This window comes from Pezoporus flaviventris, unplaced genomic scaffold (genome assembly GCF_033815535.1).
Source record: "Pezoporus flaviventris isolate CSIRO_AGI_PZ_B2104156 unplaced genomic scaffold, CSIRO_AGI_Pfla_v1 ptg000015l, whole genome shotgun sequence".
Lineage (NCBI taxonomy): Eukaryota > Metazoa > Chordata > Aves > Psittaciformes > Psittacidae > Pezoporus > Pezoporus flaviventris.
The window spans coordinates 43,011,306-43,033,712 of NW_026892563.1; the positions used below are offsets into that span (position 1 = coordinate 43,011,306).

The 22,407-nt window shown below is 40.7% G+C and overlaps 1 protein-coding gene across 3 annotated transcripts in view; it reads right to left on the bottom strand.

Moving 5' to 3' along the window:
- Positions 1–4,836: 4,836 nt before the first annotated feature.
- EPHA3 (EPH receptor A3) overlaps positions 4,837–22,407 on the bottom strand; it is a 216,701-nt gene continuing 199,130 nt past the window's right edge. For all 3 annotated transcript variants that reach the window (XM_061454341.1, XM_061454339.1, XM_061454342.1), the window contains 4 exons: positions 20,506–20,655; positions 18,270–18,463; positions 7,003–7,158; positions 4,837–5,524 (listed from right to left, as the gene is read on the bottom strand). In XM_061454341.1, coding sequence (XP_061310325.1) covers positions 5,419–5,524; positions 7,003–7,158; positions 18,270–18,463; positions 20,506–20,655 — 606 coding nt within the window. In that variant the 3' untranslated portion in view covers positions 4,837–5,418. The remainder of the gene's footprint in view (positions 5,525–7,002; positions 7,159–18,269; positions 18,464–20,505; positions 20,656–22,407) is intronic.

The window sequence follows — 22,407 nt, forward strand, 5'->3', positions numbered from 1 at the left end:
AAGAGCAAAGATCATCCTGCGCTTTAAAAAGGGGAGAAAAGCAGAGCCAGGCAATTACAGACTAGGTATGCTAACCTCAAGTACCCAGAATGAGAGAGATATATATATACATCACACAATACTTTTCTAAGCAGCTGGAGGATTACAAGGTCTTAAGAAACCAACTAAGATTTGTCAAGAATAAACAAACCATGTCAAACGCATCTAATTTATTTCTGTGACAGGATAATCTAAAAAGTAGTAGACGTGATTTATCTTGTCTTTAGTAAGACTTCTGGTGCTGTCCCACATGACATTCTTATGAGCTAACTGGGGAAATATGGGCTATTATGAAATCATTGTAATGTGAAAGCAGAGTGAGCTGAAAACTCCTGCGTACCGAGTACTCATTTATCAGAGGTTCTCCGGCCATCTGAAAGAAAGCCAAGACAAGGCTGTCCTTCACGTGTCGTGCTGGTCACCACTTGTATTAGTAACCTGGCTGATGAGCATGTGCATGTTTGTACGTGTGAATGAATCCATGCTGAGAGAAATATTTCCAGGATAAATAATTTTAAACCAGAAAAGACAAATACACTAAGAAATACACAAAGAAGCAGACTGAGGACTAACAAAGGAACTGAGTGCACGCACACAAATGGAGAATTACTGCGCAGGCAGTGATGGTTTGGAAAGGATCTGAGAAATTATAGTGGCTCAGAAAATGAAGGGAAATCCATAGTGTGGGTATTTGTCTGAATTAACAGGAGTTACGTGAGACAGCAGAAGTAATTTTCTGATTCTACTTGGCACTGCTTAGGCTTTTACTGGTATAGACATCTATGTCTGGGCATCATCCTTCAAAAGAAACACAAAGTGGGAAAACCTCACTTGGACATTGCTAGAAAAAGGGCATATCCTCATTTGTGAAACAGATTGTCAGCAATTTATGCCTCCACATTTGAGCTGAGACATGGTCAAGGGCTGCAAGGCATTTGCTTCTTGTGGATGCATTCTACTGCCATTCCAGAACTGGCTATAGAATACAGTTGTACTGGTAAAATGGTATTTTACCATTTTACAATAAATGCAACAGTTATAAAAGAATTACTATCCACCATGCCCTTTGGGATATAAAGCAAATGCAGTGTACCAGTAAGGCTAAAGGGATAGACGCAAGTCAATGTAACACAACTGCTGAAGTGAAACCTGCTCACAAAGAAAATAGTTTGCATGCTGCATAGATTAGACAAACATAGCTGCTTGCTTCCCTGTCGTTCAAGTACAGCATCAAACCCCGCTCATTAGAAGTTAAAATGACACCCTAGGTACCCACTGCAGCACAGCATGAGGCATAGTGGTGTTACTAAGAACAAGTGGATTTCAGTCCAGCTGCTGCCATTTAAAGTTAAGTCCGGTTCTGGGCAGCTCTTTTCAGTGGTTCCCCCCAAGAAAAACTACGCTACGTTCATGGCCATAAAGTTTATCTACTTACAGGCTCCAGGACAGGATTATCATTCAGCGTTTTGCACCAGTAAGCACAGTAATACACAATAGCATGCAAAATCATTTACGGTACAGAAAGATCCTGTAACTTTACTCCTCAAGTAACTGGTGAACATTCAATCCACTCCTATTTTCCTAGGAAGATAATTCCTGAGACGCAGACTTGAGTTGTCGTGTCGGCAGTTTCAGACACTGTACTTCAGTGAAGCATACAGCACCAACTTGATAGGGACATAACAAAACAGGCACGAAATATTATCTAATACAGATACTCAGAGGCAAGACATGTTCATGGGGTTAAATTACAGTAAGCGGTGGGCTTTTTTTATTTCGTTGAAAAGTACATCTTTTACTGGATTCAACATAGTAATAAGATGAAAAGAGGTCCACTGGCGAGGGAGGAAAAAAAGCAAAAGTTTGGAAGTACTTGATAACTAAAATAAACGACAGCTTTTCAATATCCCATAGGCAGGCTGTAGCAGACGGTATTTTCCCACATCCACGGAGAAAGCAAAGTCTCTGACTGGTGTAAATCAGTTTAGCACAAATGGTGGTCTGTCTAGATAAAACCTGCACTACTTGTTTCTCTTAATAGATAATATAGGTAAGATCTAGCTTTCACTCCGACCCATGCTTTAACACTCAGAATTTATCCATATTTAATTACAATTTTTTCACACTTCTCTAATCAAATAAATTTACTTTGTCCTCCAAGCAATCACCTCAGTATTCCAGTATGTAAAAAATACTTTCATTATGTTTATTATAAAAATATAAATGTTTCCACTACAAATCATTTTACATTAGTAAGAGGCCATCTACAATTGCACAATATATAACCTAAATGAGTAAGTAATGCTTTGAAATACGAGTTAAAGTAAATACATACTGTCAATCAAATCACATCTATACATTACTTATTGAATGCTAAATAACAGCACAAAACTAGATATGTTAACAGAAATAAATAAAATGGAAACTATATTTAAAGATACAAAACCAATAATGCGGCATGTCATTTTGTGTGCAGTTGCATTTTGCTTGATGTTGATAACCGATGCAAGTTCTGTACAGGAAGATGGCCACACGAATTCTAGTATCTCTACTCCACAATGAGGAATTGTACACTGCTATGTATACATATGTACATGGGGACGGGGAGTATAGGATGTTTGCAACAGAGGCCACTTACAGTACAAATCAACTTTTGACAGGGAGAGAAAACTAAATGTATTGTCAAACTCTCTACTACTAATAGCAAAGAAAAGCAAAACTGAGTTTCTTTTTCTCCCAAGCATCAGTGAGATTGAATCTTTTACGCTGAGCATGCTGAAAGAGTGGGCTAGGAACATGATATGATCCTAAGAGAAAATTGAGGGTGGTCGGTGCAGTTTTCACTTGTCATCTAAACCTCTAAAACTGGCTCTGTGTTTTCAGAAGCATTTCACAGATGTCTCCCCCCCACCCCAGCCCTCTCGTCCCCCCTCTCCGGCAGCAGAACGAAGCTGAAGAGAAAGTTCATGAGGAGTAGTTATAAAAAGCTGTCCCCACGCAGACAACGTCTGCAAATGGATGTTGGCGACTTAAATTCACTAACAATGTCAGATTTGGAGCAATCTCAAACTGAGGAAAAGAAAGATTCCGAATAAGCTACGAACAGATAATACAGCTTTTCTATTCAGCATGCTGCATTTCACGATAGGTTGTGGCAGACAAGCAGAAATGTTCTTCACATCTGAAGTGCTTTATTTTCATTTTCTTCCATTTCTCTTTTTTTTTATTTCGACATAGTATAAACCCCATTCCTTTTCCTGTCAGAAAATATCACTAATTATTACCCTGTGAGTGTGTTTCAAATGAGTCCTTTACAGCATGCTCACTGCCACCACTCATTAAAAAAGCTTCTAATTCTGCTTCTATTTAGCAGTTTGTGGTAAATGCTGTGTCTCTACATTTTCTAAGTCCTGGACCCATGAAGACCAATTTAAATGTCAATTCAGCCACATAATGCAAGGAACTGATTCCTCCCTTACTTATATGCCCTATGCTACAAGGAGCTTCAAAAACCAAACCAACACAAGAAAAAAACCATAACGGGTTACCTTCTTTTGCATGCACATTGAAAAGTGGCGTGCCATATAGTCATCTGCATCCCACGCAGTCTTTTAGGGACTCACTGTTACATCAGAACCAGCCTAGATTCCAGCATGGCAAGTTGAGAATCAGAGTGCTTTCCACTAGTGTCCAAAGTCTAACGTCTGGTGCCTGGCATTAGATCTAGAGCGTTAAGAAGCTTGCCTCTATGTAGCACAAGAAATGTCTCACACTGATTTAAACCCCTCATTTTTAAAGTGAAGAGTTGTGTCTGCTCAGAAATGGGACTGATGGACTCCAGAGAAACAGCTTAAGAGTTTGCTGTTGGGAAGATGCTGAAGACGGGGGAGGGCTTTCAAATCCCACTTTCCAGGCTCCCTTTTCTACTAGGAAATACAAATGCTCTCCTAAAGACAGGCTCCTTTATGTTGTCTTTCAAGGAACAGGTGCCTGGGGAACCTGTGTCAGAAACTCAAGTCCCCTGCAGCATGGCAGTGTCTGGAGAGAGGTCTTCAAGCTCAGACTTAGGTATAACTACATACCAAAGTCCCATTTCACAGCTTGTCATCCTTTTAAACAAGCTACTTATCCATGGCTGCAAGTCACCATCTCAGCATAACTACCAGTGGCTGCCCACATGGTAGTACATGTCCCAGTTCCCAGTGTCAGAGCTAGAAATGGACCATTCCCCAGTGAACTTAAAAACCATCCTCAGTTAATGCAGGATGCAACCCGGACTCTCTTTTTATGTTTGCTAGACAAATCTCCCATTTGAGAACAGGGGTCCTTATTCTGATAGGAAAGCAGGCCTTTGGGAAGTAAATGAGATGTGTGTGCCTGACCAGGGCAAATACTGATCTCGAGATCAATACACACACAACACAAGCCTGGGCTACAATACCCTTACGGTCAATGGGAGGAAATTCAGCAAGTCCAGATGATTTGTCTAGTGTCAGAGCTGGAAAAAAGACCCATCTTTCTTTCCTTCTGTACTTCATGTATGATGTTATGAGTATAAAATCATCCAGTAATTAACCCTCAGACGACTTCTCAGGTTGAACTAATGAACTTCTGATAACATTTGGCACTTGGCAATACTACAGCCAGGTTAAGGTATTGAAGTATAAATATAAACAATAATGGAAAAAAAACAAACAAAGGAAATAAATAAGTCTTTTAAAAATTAAGACTTGTTCTATTTAAATGAACACAATTAGGGAAGCTAACATAATGGCGAAAATCTTTTGTCAACTAATGCAAAGCCACTACAAACTTTATTTCGGTGTTCCTTTCTGAAGTGGAAATAGCATGTTACAATGACATTATAGTAAATATGGCCAGACAGGTTGTGAGGTATTGTCCTCTATTTTCCTTGCTTTTAAAGAAATAAAATACCTGTTACAGATCTCTTCTGTATAAAAATACTGCAAGTCTTTCTTTCTTCTTGTTTGCTGTATAGATCAAATACACAGCTTTTATGTCCATGGGTTTCTCGTGTTATTCAGTCACTTAATATTCAAATGGCTCTATGTTTTAGTATCACTGGTTTTTACTTGGAAGGATTTTTACATATTTCTTTTTCTTTTGAAATTTACTATCTGTATTAACAGTCAGTCAAGAGCACCCACCCTTTAGGATTAACAGATAGAAAACAAGTTCGCTCCTATTTTTAAGGCATTTATACTCAACATTTGAGTATCTTTAGTGGGTTTGAAATTTCAACCATTAGGTTTCCACAGCTGTTGCAAAGAACTCCTTTAAATTCTGCCGTTTATCAGCCATCACTTTTGACCTGTGACACAACTTTTCTTCTCTCCTGAGCAACATCATTTTGGTACCTTACACAGGAACGGGGCTGTTCTTTGTATGAGTTTCTAGAGCTTTGATACTGCTCACAACCTTCTTTTGAGGCCCCACAACTGTAACGCCAACTTTCTTCACGTCACTGGAAAAAAAAGAGAAGCAGCATCAGTTTCAGTGTACTGTCTCTGTGTTTCCCAGCGTTGATGCAAGCAAACAGCAATCAACTCGGTCATCTTATACTGCCGCAGTGGAGGAGTCCTCCAGGTATGGTGGTATTGCTGAAAGACAAGCTCTGGTACAGAAAATACTGACAGATGCTGTATGAAAGCAGCAGGAGGCAGCAAAAAAAAAAAGGAGTAAAAACTCATTTAGCCTTTTCGTGTTTGCTTACCTGGAAGGAAAGACAATGAAACAGTGTTCTCCAGTGATACAGGCACTGGGATTTAGGGGCAAGGGGCTCAATTCCGGGCCAGCTGCAATCTTGAGCCTAACATCTCCAATCCCTGTCAGGCTTTTCCTGAGCAGTGCTGAAACCTCGCTACCATGTGCTGAGCCCTCTGAACGGTTGTCTTAACTCTGGTATCAGCTTTGAGATTAACAGCTGCATGGCCAAGATTCCAGCATCTACCCTGTTTTCCACCGCTCATTTCTCCAAGCTGCCCAATCCCTTTGCTCCTTCCACAACACACAAGTGGTTTAACACTTGTGAAGGGCTAATTAACCACTGGCTCACAGGAAATTGGGCATTCCTAGAGGATTTCTGCACTGTCCCCAAAGGGTGCTATAAAAAGACATTATCAGGCTTTTTACAGTTGCAATAATACAATAATTAACAGCACTGATGTGTTTAACTGCCGGTACCACAGCTGCTGCTTAAAAAGTAGTTGTGTACCCAGCTAGCCCAACAGGGAACCAAGATTTCCTTTGGCACTAGGTTCATAACTGTACTTGATGTCTTTTCAGGTGCAGGGAGAACACTACCCTGCTCTTCCTTATCACCAGGACAAAGATGGATTGCATTTAAATGTAATAAACTTGCAAGTTGTAAACTTCCAAGTGTAGCGTGTTTAAATGTCAAAACTGGAGGCAGGAGGGAGTTTGGCCTCTGAATAATTAGCACGTAGGAGGAAAGCAGCTACAAAGGGCTTGCTCTGTCTCACTTAGTTTGATGGAATACAGGATGAGCGATAAAGGAAAGACTGACACACATGCCAGTTGTACGGAAAGCCCCATATAAAAGGCTGAATATAAAAAAAACAACAGAGAAAGTCCTAAACTGCGAGTGAAAGAAAAATGATGCTGGTGTACCAGAGGAGGCACAGTGTTACTGGGAAATAACACCCAATAATACTGGTGAAACTGGGAAACTCCTTACCACCAGTGAGAAAAAGTTATGGGATTGTGTCCTTCATACAGTCACCAGAGCATCTAGATTTCCTGCATCTGTATTACAACTGTAACAATACTTTATATTTGTCTCTTTAAATATAGGAATATAATGGAACAAATGTAAGAATATCCAGTAAAAACTCCATACACAACCACTACTGTTGTACTTCTGGTTTAACTTGTACCGCCAGCCACACCAGTGAAGAAGAGCTCTAGTCAATTCAAACTTACTCTGTAGAAATCTTGGCTATTGTATCACAGGAACTGTATTCCACGCCTGTGAAAATGTCTTTGCACTGCCCTGTCCGAAAACCATTGAGCCAATCACCCGTCGTGCGGAAGGCTGAAATGTCAATGTTACTTTGGTCCAGGAGAAGATTTGATGGCCTGAAATAAAGAAAGGAATGCAAGGGAAGTTAGAGAGCAGAGATACATATGGATTTATTTTGTGTCTAAACTTAGCGCTGGCAGGAGCTTCCAGGCTAGACGTGGTTTTTCTATTCATCTGTGGAAGTCATCTGCTGCTGAAGTGACCACATGTACTTATGCTGGCAGCTCTGATAAACACGGCATAATCATCTCGCTTAAGAGCACCAGCTTCTCACGCCGATGTTTAAGTCACTGAAGCATCACCAGTTCATGAAGCGTATTGCTACCTTACAATTTAATGTGCGAAGAACCTTCCGTATTGCAAATGGCAAAAAATGACTGCTCCCATATTGATCCAGAAATTCAGTTCTGCCTGCTATGAATATTCTTGGTTTTGTGGTCTTGAGAGCATACTGTAACTTCTTATTTGACAGCATCAAGACTAAAAGCAAATGCCAGGCCTTGCCTATGAAGATGCTAGGCTCTAACGCACATCATTTTAGCCACCTAACAATACCACAAATGAGCCTAGCTAGCTCTCTGGACTACCATTTCAGAACATGGAGAGATACATACATTTCTAGGCATGAGGTTTTTCCTACCTGAAACGGTAGGCAAACAGCTTGGAGGACACATGCAGCTCTCAGATAGATGAACCTGTTCTCAGCTGTTCCTCCTCATTGACTTGCTATCTTATTCTAAGAGGTGTGAGGAGCCCCTGAATAGCAATATGATCAGTAATTTCTTTCTACTGACAAGAGATCTTACTGATTCTAGTCGCCTTTCTCTCTTAGTGCTAATTAGTACAATAATGACTTCCTCAACTAGTCAGACATCAACTCTTATTTCTGCAATTTTCCCTCCACTGATAATCATATGTCCACATTGGACAGCTTTTGGCCACCATTCAGAAACATACGTGCTCCATTTTAAGTGAAGTATCTAAGGTGTCCACCTCAGGCTTAAAGCTAAGCATGTGCTTAGCTGTGCTGCTGTTATTGTGCTACTCATAAGCACAGGAGACTGTGCTAGAGGATATTCAAAGCAGTTATCACTGCAGCTTTACAGCCTATTTTCTGCCCCACCATTCTTTTTCCCTGTGGTTCTAGTGAAACATCACTTGCACAGGAGTTTGACTACTACAGCCGAATCCATCTGATGCCACTTTTGTGGCTGGGAAGAAGTGAAAATGAGAGGTGGTCAGACTAACACCATAATTTAAAGGCAGTGATTACGCAGAGCAAAGGGTACTTGACAGCTGCTGGTACTGGAGAAGTGATCTGGATTGTAAAACACCCTCTTCACCCCAAACCCAAGCCATCTCTGAGCACTGAACAAAAGAAATGGGGAGAGATTGTAAAGGCACCAAAGAGAACAAAGTAGGTAAATACCAGTAAGTTTAAGCTCATAAGCAGCCTGGAAAACCCAAGCAAAACTTCTTAATCCCAACAGAAGTTTTTATTAAGTTTGAGATCAGCAGCACTGCAATAGTACCCTTAGTAGAAATATGACAACAATAGTAGTAGCAGTACTACAATAGTAAAACTCTACCCTTGCGGTACACATGATTTTCAGTGGAATCAGGAGATGCCACATTAATTACACCAAGACTTTTACCTTTGAAGAAAAGAACAATATAGCTTTGCGAAACAATAACTTTTGGTATTGCCTACATATTAAACAGCACCTTGTACTACTGATGCTTCGCCAATTGTTATCAATCAGTTGACTTCTTTCAGGCTCAGGAAATTATTTTCATGTCTTTTTCCCTTCTGCGATGGCAGGCCATACTAAAAAATGCTTCAAAATCTTAACTTTCAAACCACAAATGGTCATAACATCGCTGAAGATTCACCATCAATGGTCACCAGGTCTCCAAGCAGCAATATCCCTCATAGGACTTTTCACCTGACTACCTTCCCTCCAGAGCCCCAGCCATGACAAGGAGCTGCTGCAAATGACCATGATCACTGGCACCAGCTATGGACCTCACATCCTGAGAGCAGCTGCAGATGGAAAGGAAAGAGACAGATGACACTAGAAACCTGCTCTGCCCCCAAAACACTAAAGAAGGGAAAGCACAGCGTGGCCACAGAGGCCGAGCTGAGGACAGAAGCTGCAGCACACTCTGGGTTACATCTTAAAACCAGATCTTAGGCACCTTTGTGACACAAAGCTTTAAACACTCTCCAGTTAAAGGCTTAGGTTTGATAATCAGGTCCAAAACAGTCTTATTCAGTAGCTGTACAGCCTGCATCTCCCTGACTACTGTTTGTTCCAAGAAGAGCCAACGCTTTTTATTTATAGTTTTTTGGGTATAGCATCTGGAATCCCAAGACATTTATTAAGAGTATTTATGAAGTGCTCTTAGTGATAAAGCATGGACTTCTTCTTTTCCAAGCCTAGTATGTCTTTTTAACTTAAATCCAATAAAGCAAGGCCTGACTCAAGAATCACTAATGAAAAAAAAAAGAAAAGTATAAACAAGTTGAAACAGAACAGGTCTCTAGGATTAGGAATTAGAATGGCCCAAAAGAGCTTTTATGTTTATTACTTGGATCAAAGCATCATCGAGACAAAAAATATGACCTAATTTTAATGCAAGTGACCTCAGAATAACCAGCACTGTAAAGTATCATTTTTCTCCTTGTAGGATTCCAAAGAAAAATTAGTTACTTTCCTCCTCAGAGAGGACATCTGGACAGTTTATCAATGAGCAGGAATTTGTCTCACTTCGAAGAGTCTGTGATGTCTCCTCACATGCACCAAGGGAAAGCTGGGCTTTCAGAGCATCTGCACACACAGGCAGTTTTTCCCTCCCCCCCCGACCCAGCCCCTAGACAGAAGGTCTGACCATGAAATTTATGGTCTGGGTGATGTGCGCCATGAGCTCACACTTTACTAGACAAATTAGATGGGTTGCAATCCGTGCAGCTGTAAACGATGTCCTGCAGGGTTCCACCTGATCTTTTACAGCTTTTCATAAATCAGTACCTACTAGCTTCAGAAGAGAGTCATTAAAAAGAAATCATGGAAATTACATGTTTGCTCAGGGGAAGTGAAATGGAACATTTCCCTCTGTCTTGTCTTTTCTTCGTTCCCCTCTCTTTTTCTTTTGGAAGTCTTTTCACTTTGTTGCTTTGACCAACAACAATATACCCTATCACGTTGTCTTTTGACAGTCATGGAAAGGCTTTCTGTCCTGTTCACCCTGACTGTGGGTCTATCTACAGAGCTTTATTTACTGACATGTGGTGCACTGAAAAGAAATCAGCAAGACTCAGGTTAGAGAGACAAATTTAACAGCAAGGTACCAGTTACAAAATACCCCCTTCCTGAAAGCTTTCTCTGGATGTGCTCATTATGTTAACAGTTGGAATTAACCTTTGAGTCATCTGCAGTAGCAAGAAGAACTATAGTTTGTTATCATTAGCACAGCCTTTTGTAACAACACAGGGAAACTTATGCTGCACCATCTAGTAATGACAAAGACACAGAAAATGTCATTAGAACCAGTCCCAACACAGCATGAAAATCTCATCTCTGGTAGGTTGCTGCCTGGCAAAAAAAGGGGTACATTAACTTGCAAAATCCAGGAACTGAGGCAAACAAAAGGAAAACATCCTTCCACTTCTTCTGCATGAGGGGTAGCATTCTGCAAACACACTGAGAACTTGTGTACATCTGATCCTGGACTCATATTGCGGTAGCCTCTTTCCATCCCTTCCTCCAAACAATACAAGCAACCTTAAGTTTGTAAATCAGGACTTCCCCTTCTGCAATCAGTTTCTTTTAAATGGGAAAGCATTTAAAAGTCATAAAGTAATTTCCTGTGGCAAATTTTAGGTAATTATAGCCTGATTTTCTAAAGTGAAATTGCCCCCTAGGAGGGAGCCAGGCCTTGTTTGAATACAAATCCTATGTGCTTTATGATTATGGCAAGCTAAAGCACAGAATTCGGGTCTAACAAGAAGGGTAGCTCCTATTTCAAGAGGAAAATAAACCAAAAACTAACACATGGCATACAAAGCAAGCTTGAGTTTTATCTTCTGCAGCAAGCAGTATCGTAAGTACACTTGTGTATCAACAGGAGACTAGTAAATAAATGACATGCCAAGGAGAAGTCATTGTGTTTACTTGATTATCCCTGGACCTTAAAGATAAGAATCTTTGGCGTTCCACCTCTTCATGCTAATTTTTAAGGTACGCTTAGCAAAATCTGTAACTTAGTCCTAAAATACATTTCACCTCCTAGGGTGACACATTTGCTTTTCCCAAGGGGCTATATCTGATGCGTGCACACTCTCAGAATAAAGGCAAAAGAGAGCTGGAGAAATGAAGAGGGATAATACAAATAACCAACAGGGAAAAGAATGCAGGTGAGGCTGATGGCCGCCTGCAAAGAATTAAACCTCTCCAGACATCATCCTGGACTTCTTGCTTTCTAGCTCCATGTTGCCCGCTGGCAAAAAACTTACCACAGCTTGCTCTAGGATAAAGCAGAGATAAAACTTCAACTGCCACATAGGTCAGTCCTTCTGCCTTTCCTACTCCTTTAGCTGCCCTTCAGAACATGCTTTTCAGGGGCTTATATCTTTTCAGTGTCCCAGTGAGGTAATAAATCATATGGCTGGGTCTGCCATGCTCCTCAATTTACTTGTTCCCACCACCAAACCACTGAAGGCAAAAAAGACCGCCACGCTGCTGAAATGCTTTTCTTTTTTCTCATAATAGAGCTTAAGCTGCGTTTTTAAGCCACAAAAGTAACATCCCACGGCCATTTCCTGGGATGCCGAGCTGGCCCAGAGACAGACCCTTAACGGCAATCAGTCATTATTGTTAGGACTGCCCACAGGCTCTTTACAAGAGGGAGAGAAAAATGCCTCCGAGAGCTCTTAAAATGCTTTCCTGGCTCTTGCATCTACCTTTTGGTGCATATGATTTGCCCCTTACATCTCACATTTGGCCGCGTTGTAAATTCCTACAGACGTTTGGAGCGGCGTTCGCCGCATCAGGCAATGGCTCTGCGCCGTTTCCTTCCCAGCATTTCCAGCGCAGACCTGCCATTAACGCTAACGAGGGCTTCACATTGTAAGCCCGGCACATCGAGCTGAGACCAGCAGAACAAACCCCCTCCCTCCCCGAAATCACAGTGAGCAGCAGCCGCTCACGATCGGGCCACCCGCTGATGTTACTATTGAAATTATACGGTACCCAACTCGGTCTGCTGCGAGTTCTCCTCCGAGTTTCACCAGCCGAGTCAAATTAGAGGTGTGAAACTGCAAATAGATGTTTTACTGTCTCGGTTAACAGTGAGCCCCCGGCGACTTGGAACTTTGAAGGAACAATGGCTGATTCGTGTCTGCCTCAGGCATGGTATTAATGACTGCTGGGAAAGGCAGGTGAAAATAGGGCTTTTCTGCCTCTAGCATGCTAACTAGCTCAAGTCCCTAAAACCCTCCTCAGTTTAAGCCCTGGATTCCTCACCCAACCCAAACTATGATTAGACACCAAGGAATATAATTTAATCTTCCATTTTACTTTGTGATTCGTAGTTAAGTTTCCCCCCTCCTCCATAAATTCACTATTTTATGTCTCACAGACTTCAGAAAAGAGAGCTAGCGTTGTAAGCTTACATTACTTGAATTCTTTTAGAGCGAGCAGTCCATTTTAGGTCACGGATTATATTGTTGCTGGGTTTTGAACGAGGCAAAATATTCACACGTAGGCTTGCATTACACAGCCTTTGGCCAAAACCAGACCGGGTTGTTAGCGCCTGGACAACCTCAAAACATAAACCCTCTCTGAAATGCTCCAAGTAACACTGAAATCTCCTTCCTTCATCTCTCTAGTCTAGAAGGTCCTAATAGGGACAAGCAAACAAGCGATATTCAAGCAGGTCAGCAATGAATGTCAAGCATCTGAAGCCTTCTGACCTGAATGGCAAAACAAGAGAACACTTCAACAAGATGTTCAGCCAACACAAATAGTTATTTCGTTGCAAATATTATTGTAGAAACAGGGCTCGAATTATGCTGCATAATGAAGCAGCCTGAATTTTTTATTTGACCTGTGCACTGCTCCTATTGAGCTTAATTTCCATAGATACCCTACCAAGCTATAGCATTCTAGAGAGTTTCCACTGAATCATCAGATTTTAAGTGGAAACAAACTTTGTGAGAAGCAAACTTAGATTTTCAATTGCAAATGATGCCTCTGGACATTGGAGAGCAAGCATTACACCTGACGCCATCGAGAGCAGCACAATAACGAGCAGCAAAGCACATGCTGAGCGGTGAACACTTACGATTAACTACCTGCAAACAACAGGTCCTCCCAAAACCGCTCAAGGAAATTGCTCCAGTGAATAATTCAAACACCACATCCAACTCAAGAAAATTAGGATAGGGTTGTAAACAATTTGCTAACACGTGAAAGAACATGCGAGGAATTATCCATGCCCATTTTCGCTTTCCTATTTTCACCAGGAAAAGTAACTGACCCTGGGCCCCTACATTTCCTGGACTATATTAAAAGAATTTCAGCTATGCTTTTACTGAAAATAAGCGACTTTCTTGGTTTTTTTCCAGCCTTTCTTGTTTTCTATAGCAATAGCAGTAGAACTTAGACACATTAAAGAGCTCTGAAACCAAATCTACCACCAGTGCTGCAGTACAATCCAGGAATAATGCTTTTTCCTTCCAATATAGTTACATATTTTGAATCAGCTTTTGACTTTGTAGTGCATTCAGAAATCCCACCCTTTGCAACACTTAACATTTATGGTGTTATCCAGAGCAGACGAGTGGACTAAAAGGAGTGCTTGAAAGTACAAATTACAAAAGCAAGCTCTGCTTCAGAAGCTTCTATATACGTTAGAGTATAGAATCAGGTTTTTAACTCTTTGAAAGTATCTTAAGCTGAAGGACTGACTGAAAAGCTGTGTGGCTGGCTGATGCTGCAAGCAGTGCTTGGAGAGCAGAGGGAGGTGTCTATGAAGTGCAAGAGTGTCCTGTCTCTGTTTATGAAACCAGTTGGCTTTACTGAAGCTTATTGCCTTTGCTGAACATGCTCTGTCTTTTCCATGTATTTCATACTAAAGGTAGTGCCATGCCAGAAGAAACAGATGCTGAATCCTATTAACAGCTACTGGTTAGCCTGTGAGTAACACCTTCATCTTCAAAGATTTGGGACAGACTTGCTAATTAATCCTCCTGTGAGGAAGGTAATGTAAATTGTCAGAGACACAGAAACGTTAGCTAAACAAAATAACAGTTTTAAGCCCAAATAACACAGCTGCCTGTGAAACGATGGCGTTTCGGCATCTTCCAAAATAAAAGGAGAGCCAACAGATTTTGAAAAACATATGATAGCTGCATATCCAAATGGAAAACTGTTTTACAGATGTGTTTGAAACCACATTAGTGGCATCTTTGTTAAGAAGTGGACAAAAAGAATCAGGCAGTTTTAGAGAACCATAAGCAGTAAGACGTGATAAAGACTTCTCCATGTCGAGTGCTTGGGCTAGATATGAACTGAGAATAAAAATAGTGAATGATAAATGTCCCATTAAAATCTGCTGTCTCTGAGACCCTCCTCCCAATTCACAGTGCAGAATAAGGACCTGTGAAGACCCAAAGAAGCTAATCCTTGCACTTAGATATAGCTATTAATACAGCCAGAAATATACACCAAATTAAATGGTTACAGACCACTTAATAAAGAAAAATCCTGAATTCTCAGCCAGTTTTCTCCCCTTATTTGCAATATAATTCTTTCCTCCTTTCCTAAATGTGTGCTTGCAGTATTAGAAAGAACACCCCAGTGATTTTCACATTACCAAAAGGTTATACAGAAACAAAAGCAAACGTAGAAGAAGGCTGGTTTTTTTTTTTTTTCATGTGGATTCCTTGTCAGTTTTGAAAGCAATTGGAGACCTCACAGAAATCCAGAATTTCTAAAAAATCAAGTGTTGGAATTAGAAATATTTTTCATTTTTGAAAAAATAATTTTTCTTGGCAGATGTTGTGGATTAACTCGACTATTCCCATTTTATAGCAAGCTCATGAAGACTAAGTGACTTTAGTCACACCTACATCACAGATGTGAACATACCCAGCAATAATAGGAAAGCTGCCATAACACTTGGGTTGCCTGAATACCATATCACAATGCTTATACCTCAAGGTCACACTATCCTCCAAGAGCTTAATTCACTTTGGGACACAGAAATGCTTTACATATATTTTTAATTATACACTGTGTTTTAAGTATCTTTTTTTTTCAAATGGCTGTGTAAGAATAAAACTCATGTATGTAAAATGATCCTATACATTGTAATTCTAGAGAGCCATCACAGATATACGGTATTATATACATATATAATGCTGATTTTTTTTATGTATATATATGATGGGAATCAGAAATACAGATAAGCAAAAAAAGACAAATATAAATAAGTGGAAAAAAAATGAAACAAAGAAAATGAAATGTTAGGAGTATGTTTAAGATTTGTAGCGTATATAAAGTATTTCCAGTTGCTTGACTCTTGGGTTACCTTTTTCTTCCCACATAAATGAAACAGCAACTAATAAGCCCTTTCAGACCACAACCTCACCAACTGGCTAGCAGGTGGGTGAAGTGATTCTGTCTCTCCTGCTCAAGTTGAGAAAACTTTCCATCTGCTTTGTATCTGCACGCAACGTTCACAAATGTGAACTAATCCACAGTGGACTAAAAAAGTCATAAACTCAAGAAGAAAAATAATGAGATTGATCAAAACTGGAAGAACTATGAACTCACTTCCACCCTAAAGATATCCAAACAACCCAAGGACTCTTGTTATGAAAATGAATGTTATGCTCAGAAAACAGGAAAGAACAGCAAGACATAAATCAAATAAAAATATCATGAGGTTATGCTTTAGAGAACTGCATGACTTGCACCATTTCTTGTGTATCGAGTTCCGTGCCTACAGCCTTTTTGCAGAGCTAGATAACTCCAGGCAGCCTAAAGGACACAAAACACCCATGTGCCCATAACCAGCGCAAGTCTTGTTAGCAAGAGCTTAAGGTGGCTACCTGATTAAAAAGTGAATCTTGCCAGGTAAGAAAGAAATCAGCCATATTCTGTACTTGATAAGGAATAGAAAAGGAATTTTCATGTGAATTTGAGATGAAACATTACACCAGGAAAGGTATTACGAAACATTTGCTGTGCTGAGGTTACAAAACCCTTTTGTCAATGTAATGTTCACATGCAGGTAGAATGGTCTGCAACGAGATGATCAATAAGGATAAAAACAATCCCTCGGGTACCAAGAAATAATTAGATGCCATGGAGTGGCCAGAGGGGATAGAAAACTGAAAGGGAAATACAGAACTGAAGCCTTTTACTTCCCTCCTGTATTCCTATGAGGTATTAGCTTAAAACGTGCCCGGGCTATGGCCTGGAATCAGATGTACAATCAAGCACATGGAGATCCTTCAGTTGGAGTCAGTTAACAGTAACGTATCACAGGACAGGGATATCCTATGCACCTCCAGCAATGTGTTTTCAAATAAGATACAACAGTGCTGTGACTATTTTAAACAAACATCAGTCCTAAAATCTGTAAGAAGAGACAGGCTTTGTTTCTGCAACAGACATCGTCAGCTTCAACATTTTTTCCTGACCAAGTATATTCTGAACACCTACAAGCACATGGTGGGCATAAAGCTTCAGCATTCTTCCAGTAGCACCACAGACATGGGTAAAAGAGAGCTGGGACCTCTATAATTTAGATTAATTGCTTATTACAGGTACGAGGAGAGGTGCTGTGGGAGTACTACAGCCTCAAATAACAACTGAGAGCAGACGTTTGAGCCAACGTGATCCCGTGGGACCTCCAGGCTGAGTCGCAGAGTGCTTTACCTCTGCAGCAATGCCTGTCCCTTTCCAGCTGCTGACAGCACAAGGATACTGGCAGGGATCCGACCACGTGTCTCCTCGAGGAGCTGCCCTGACTCACTGCCCTTTTGTATCAGTTACACATTTCTGCACATAAGGCTACAGCAAGATCCAAACCCATTTTAAGTCTGGCTCCTCAATTTTCTCTGTCAGTCTGTCAGAAACCAATGCTGGACCTCCAGTGTTCCATCCCTGGCCAGCAACGGCACCGGCTCCCACTGCAGATAACCTGCCAGCCATGCCCCTCTGCGGGACACAAAGAGGGTACTGCAGCTTTACAGACACGTCTGAGGTTTGAAATTAGTCAGTTTTAGCAATGGTTACATGGGGGTGATCAGGGGTTTCTAAATCTGCATAGGACTGCGCAGCACCCCTCACGTTGTCATACGTAATTCTTGGTCATACTACAGTTTAAGGATAGACTGGGTTAGTCTACAGGCACTGACAGGGTAAGAGTGAGATGGAGAGATCATGGATCACACATTCCCTGAACTGCTGCAACTGCTTTCCTAACAACTGCAACACTCACGCTGGTGTGCCCACCACCTGGACCCTACAGCCCTCTGTCTGTCACTGGGGAGTAATGAGTGACAGTGAGACCGTCTAGCAGCTTTCCAGTACCTAAAGGGTGCCTACAAGAAAGATGGAGGACTTTTTGTAAGGCCATGTAGTGACAGGACAAGGGCGAATGACCTTAAACTGAAAGATGGTAGACTGGGATTAAACATAAGGAAGAAGTTCATTACTGTGAGGGTGATGAGACAATGGAACAGCTTTCCCAGAGAAGTTGTGGCTGCCCCATCTCTGGAAGGTGTCCCTGCCTGTGACAGGGGGATTTGAACTAGATGGTCTTTAAGGTCCCTTCCTACCCAAACCATTCTGTGATTCTATGATGGCTAAATCTGCCATCTGCATTTTTCCCACAAACCTCTGCTCAGTCTTACGGTGGGTTTCATAACCCTAGCAGAACAGCTTTTCACAATTAGAATAAATAATAGCAAAATAATAATAATAATAGTATAAAATCCTCCAAAAGCAATAGCCAGGAAGCTTTCTCTAGCTTTCAAGATTACAAACAGCTACAGTTAAAAGTTGAAAAAGAGGGGGAACAAATGCTAATTATGGAAGATGAAGAAATCAAAGACATTTATTTATGCGCAATGGAAGATCTAATATGTCACCTTGCCGCCGCATTGGTGATTATCTTCAGACTGCTGGGATTACGGATCAGCTTATCCAGGATGCTGACAATCTGCTCAAACTTGGGTCTGTTGTTTCTGTCTTTCTGCCAGCAGTCCAGCATCAGCTGATACAAGGCAGCTGGGCAGTCCATAGGAGGTGGCAAGCGGTACCCTTCATCGACAGCCTTAATCACCTGCACAAGGATAAAAGTTTTTGGAGACTTAAAGGCAGTTAAATCAACTCGTTTTTATCAGTTCTGCGAGCCACGTTAACATGGACATTCTGTGTTTAAACAAATGGGTTTATTCACTAATTGTCTTGTCATGTAATGCCTCTGGTTTATCTGCAAAGTAAACCAGGCAGTAAATTAGGCATACAGAAAGGGGAGTTAAGATACAGTGTGTGACTTTGAAGAAGGTGAGAGTCTTGATAGGATCTTCAAAACTCACACTTGATTGAACTACATCCATAAACAGCAGCTACAGTTAGTGGGGTGCTTGTTTAACTATGCCAGACTTCAAAAGGTCTTGAATATCTCTCATCTGATCACCCTTAGCAACGCACACTTTCCACACTCACCAGTGGGCACTGCACTTGGCAGAAAACCAGCTCAGCCTCTCACGGGACACCCTGAACTGATAGATAGGAGGTCTTGTGGACTATCTCGCAGGGCCAGAAAATGCTGTTCAAACTTAACCATGAGGATAACTGTACGCTACTACGCAGGGCAGGCCTAATCCTTCTATCATTTGTATAGATTGACAAAAAAGGTAGCATAGAATTTACATTGTTATGAAGCTTTGTAATACAATGATGCAATATTGCATCGTATATATTCTCACAGTATCGACTGCATCACTGTGTACATTGGGGTTTTATTCACAGTGTGATAGATACTGCAGGATTGATCAATAGTTGTTACACCCTAGTAAAAAGGTGGTATTAAAAGGCTTCATAGCAGTGATGAAGCCATATTCTGTAATGCTTTCCTTTTTGTGTGGATTGGTTAATACAAAACCAGGACAAAGTATTCCAAATAAGAACAGGGACAGGAAAACGGGCCATGGTTTAAGCAGCCACTAAGCAGAGGCACATAAACAGGTTAACCCTTCTGTTTCTGATTTTAATACAATATTATTAAAGGCATTCTGTTTATATCAGCTTATATAACACATTTTCTTAATCTCCAAAACCAATGGAAAGGAACATTCATGACTAACTAAAAGAAATACACATTTTTTTTGCAGACTTGGGTTCCAGAGGTACTCATTTGAAAGGAAGTTTTCTTCTCTTTTTCCTCATAAAGTAGTTTAGAAAATGTCTGACAACTGTGTTACTGACTTTTTTTAATGTAGCACTGGTGACAATACATACCAACCCCTTGGAAAATCTACTTGTGTTAGTGACTCTACTGCAGATAATTCAGTTCATAAGTAACTCCTGTGGAATAAATCTAGGATAAATAACACAACAGAAAAAGATCCCAAAATAGATACAATAAAAATCTTATTTGGGCAAATGTTATGCTTCTTGCAAAAATACTGGAAGAGATCCATTAATCATTTTGATTGCAGGCTTGGACAGTTTACTAATGTTGCAAAGAAGCCTGTATTGAAAGTCTCCTAATCAGATCACTCTACTTCTCTATTTTATCCCTTGATTACTTCCAGAAGTATTTTGGTTTCATTAAACTCTTACTAGAGATGCTTTGCTTCTCATTTTCACAAGCACCAAGGACAATTGATTCTGTGTATTTGACATGTACAGAAAACATCTACAGAATATTATACAAGTGGAACCAAAAGGGATCAACAGAAATTTAGGAGGGTTTTCTAACAATAAGCTAAGGAATGTAAAATGTAATGACCTCACTGCAGTGGAATTGCTGGAATCATCCTACAGAAAACCACTAGCATGATGAATGTCCCCAAGGCGGGGGGGGTTGGAACTAGATGATCTTAAGGTCCTTTCCAACCTTAACTATTCTATGATTCTATGAAATTCTCCATGATGTTTCCTTCAGAGGTCCAAAATACCCTGCTACAAAATCTTGGCTTTTTGTTAAGCTCATGAGAACTTTTACTTGACCAGGGAGATCTGGAGATTGTTATTTCTACATCTTCTTCAATGTCAACGTCAAAAACTCAGAGCCACCTGGTTTCATTATGCTTCGCTTCCTTTCACAGCTTGATCCTGTATTTGAAGAACGTAACACTCAGATAACAATATACTCACATCCTGGTTGGACATCTCCCAGTACGGTCTCTCTCCATAAGACATCACCTCCCAGAGAACAATTCCATAGCTCCATGCATCACTGGCTGATGTGAACTTCCGATATGCAATGGCTTCTGGTGATGTCCATCGGATAGGAATCTTGCCCCCCTAAAAGAAAAGAAAAGTCCATTTCACTTCAATACAGTGAATATAATTTTGCACGATTGCTCGTTTTAACTCTGAGATTCCTAATTATCATTATATTGGTTTATGACACAGCATAAGCTGGAAAATGCTATTGCCAAGAAAGCATCTTGTACCCTATAGAGTAAAACATGTTACAGTGCAAAACACACTGAAGCCATAGATATATCTATAAATACAGAGTATACATACTGTGTGCATGTACATATGTACATATATGTACACATATATATTTATGAGTAGCATAATATGCACAGATAATAATAAATGCTGTGTTAAATATGGTTGATTTTCAGATATAAAGTGGTTGCAAACTAGTAAGAGTCATACAGCATTCAGGATGAAAAAGCTAGTACGAGATCCCTCCTTAGAGCTAGACCCTTTTGCACAGCACAGAGGGTTGGATTTATCTATTTGTAGGGTAACTCAAGTGAATTCCCTTTTGGTGTGGACTCTGCATGGTTTCACCATGTTTTTCTAAGACATTCAAGGAAAATAAGGGATCATGATGTTGCTTTGTTTCACTAACACCAACCCTCCAAATGCACAGAAAAAGGTAATGGCTGTGACCATACACACAAACATCCAATTCCAAAGCTGTCAGAGACAGTCACAGAAAAACAGATTCAGATGGGGTCATCTGCACAGAGAGAGCCCAAAATGTCATCTGGGGAAGTGGTCTTGAACGTGTTTTAGTCACAAGAAATAAAAGCCATCATTAAATCACGTAAACTTGAAAATAATTAAAGCTACCATTACAGTTAATAATGTTAGGGGAACATCTCTTATTATGGCCACCACTTGATGCCACAGGTCAGAGGTGTAAAATGCACATAAGCAGCCTGAGGCTGAGTTTCTGCAGGATGAGAATGAGAGGAAAGAGACAATTTCCCATGGTGCCTGCTTTTGATAGAGGTTTTTGAGACTCTGATTTGAGAGTCACACATGAGAAAGCATTCTAAAAGACAGCGGTGCATACTTTGTTACTTCAGGTAATCCTGGAGTGAATATATTTGACTGCAAAATCCTCACAATAACTTGTGTAGGAAGGGAGTGCTCTTATTTCCAATGACAAACCAACAAGTAATAAAATGTATAGATAGTAATGTTTTGCCTACTGTTCCATAAAGTGTACCTGTGCTGATGGCAGCCATACACTCACTGTATTCATAGAATCATAGAATGGTTAGGGTTGGAAAGGACCTTAAGATCATCCAGTTCCAACCCCCCTGCCATGGGCAGGGACACCTCACACTAAACCATCTCACCCAAGGCTTCATCCAGCCTGGTCTTGAACACTGCCAGAGATGGAGCATTCACAACCTGCCTGGGCAACCCATTCCAGTGCCTCACCACCGTAACAGGAAAGAATTTCTTCCTTATATCCAGTCTAAACTTCCTCTGTTTAAGTTTTAACCCGTTACCCCTTATCCTATCACTGCAGTCCCTAATGAAGAGTCCCGCCCCAGCATCCCTATAGGCCCCCTTCAGATACTGGAAGGCTGCTATGAGGTCTCCATGCAGCCTTCTCTTCTCCAGGCTCGGCTTAACTAGCTTGGTCAACAACAGAAATGCAGACATCAGTGTTAATTAGAAGCCTAAATACACTGAAGCCTAAGCATCTGCAACTTCATGGCTAATATGGCACAAATTAGAATAAATATAAGCAACACAGGCAGGCCTGACTCAGGCCATATAAGAAAGCCCTCAAGGCAG